The sequence below is a fragment of the Medicago sativa genome, chromosome 2, assembly GCF_051527215.1.
Source record: "Medicago sativa cultivar Bolivia chromosome 2, Bolivia_mono, whole genome shotgun sequence".
Taxonomy (NCBI): domain Eukaryota; kingdom Viridiplantae; phylum Streptophyta; class Magnoliopsida; order Fabales; family Fabaceae; genus Medicago; species Medicago sativa.
The window spans coordinates 65,292,404-65,293,512 of NC_140750.1; the positions used below are offsets into that span (position 1 = coordinate 65,292,404).

Below are 1,109 nucleotides of genomic sequence, written 5' to 3' on the forward strand. Positions count from 1 at the left end.
CCACGACCTTGCTGCCCTCACGGATATTCCTCACCGTCCTTCTCGCCGCACCACCACTTCTCCGCTGCCTAAGTTCTGCTCAAACCCGTTTCTGAAACTACGCCGCTGTTTCGAGAATTCTGTTCGACAACAACACTGAAAAACCAAAGCAAAAGAATCGTGATGAATTGTGCAAGCCCAATAATAGTTTAGGGTTCAAGCTAGCACTAGAGGTGTTCACTGTTTGAATCAGTAACCTTCATCAACAATGGCTTCTTTGTTCTGTAAATCAGCGGCGAGAGCGACTTCAACTTCCTTCGTGAATCGTTCTAGAACCTTCGCTCAAAAACCTTCCATTCCACTTCTGTTTTCTTCTCAAGCTCCTAACCGTTTCAAGGTAGAACAACATATTTTCCAGCTGCAATTATGGAAATGAATTTTTGTGGTCTTAATAACGTGTCTGTTTTTGAATGATTTTATCGGTTATTGGAAGTGTTGAATCATTGATGCCTCTTCATACTGCCATTGCTGATGCTAGACTCACTTCTAATATTACTTCCAACTCCACTTGCTGGAGCATGCTTCCACAAGGTACTGATTTTTTTTAATTATTGTGACGACATTTTTTTTTCATTGTTAAATTTTCTTGCATTTACGTGATTATAGTTATTATTCTGTTTGATTATAAAAAATAAACATGTGTATGATATATGAGGTTTATGGAGTTGAATTATTAGTTTACATAATTTAAATATTATGTATTGTTATGGTTATTGCTGTTTCAGCAATTGATTGTCTAGGTTTTGCAATATTAAGTTGAATTCCTTTGAAAACATTTTCTATATATGATGCACTTTATTTTGTGAGTGATTATAACTTTATAAGCTGTTTTAGATTTTATTGATTAGAGATGAGAGGGGTATTCTTTGATTTGGTGAAATATGCATCAGACGAGAGGATGAGCTTTATTAGATAGATATAATGAGTTAAAGGATGGTGTAGAATTAAGATAAAGAGGTAAAACTTAGAAAACTCACCTCAGTTGGGGAAATGCTCTTCTTCTATAGCATTTCTGAACATTGTCTGTTCCAATTTTTTCTTTTCCCTTTCCTGTAATAAATGCAATAAGA

General features: G+C 35.3%; 1 protein-coding gene across 1 annotated transcript; it reads left to right on the top strand.

Moving 5' to 3' along the window:
* Positions 1 to 247: 247 nt before the first annotated feature.
* On the top strand, positions 248 to 799 carry LOC146949741 (uncharacterized). The gene is made up of 3 exons (XM_085748560.1): positions 248 to 375; positions 452 to 570; positions 765 to 799. The coding sequence occupies exons 1-3, from the start codon at positions 248 to 250 to the stop codon at positions 797 to 799; spliced, it is 282 nt and encodes a 93-aa protein (XP_085604686.1).
* Positions 800 to 1,109: the final 310 nt, after the last annotated feature.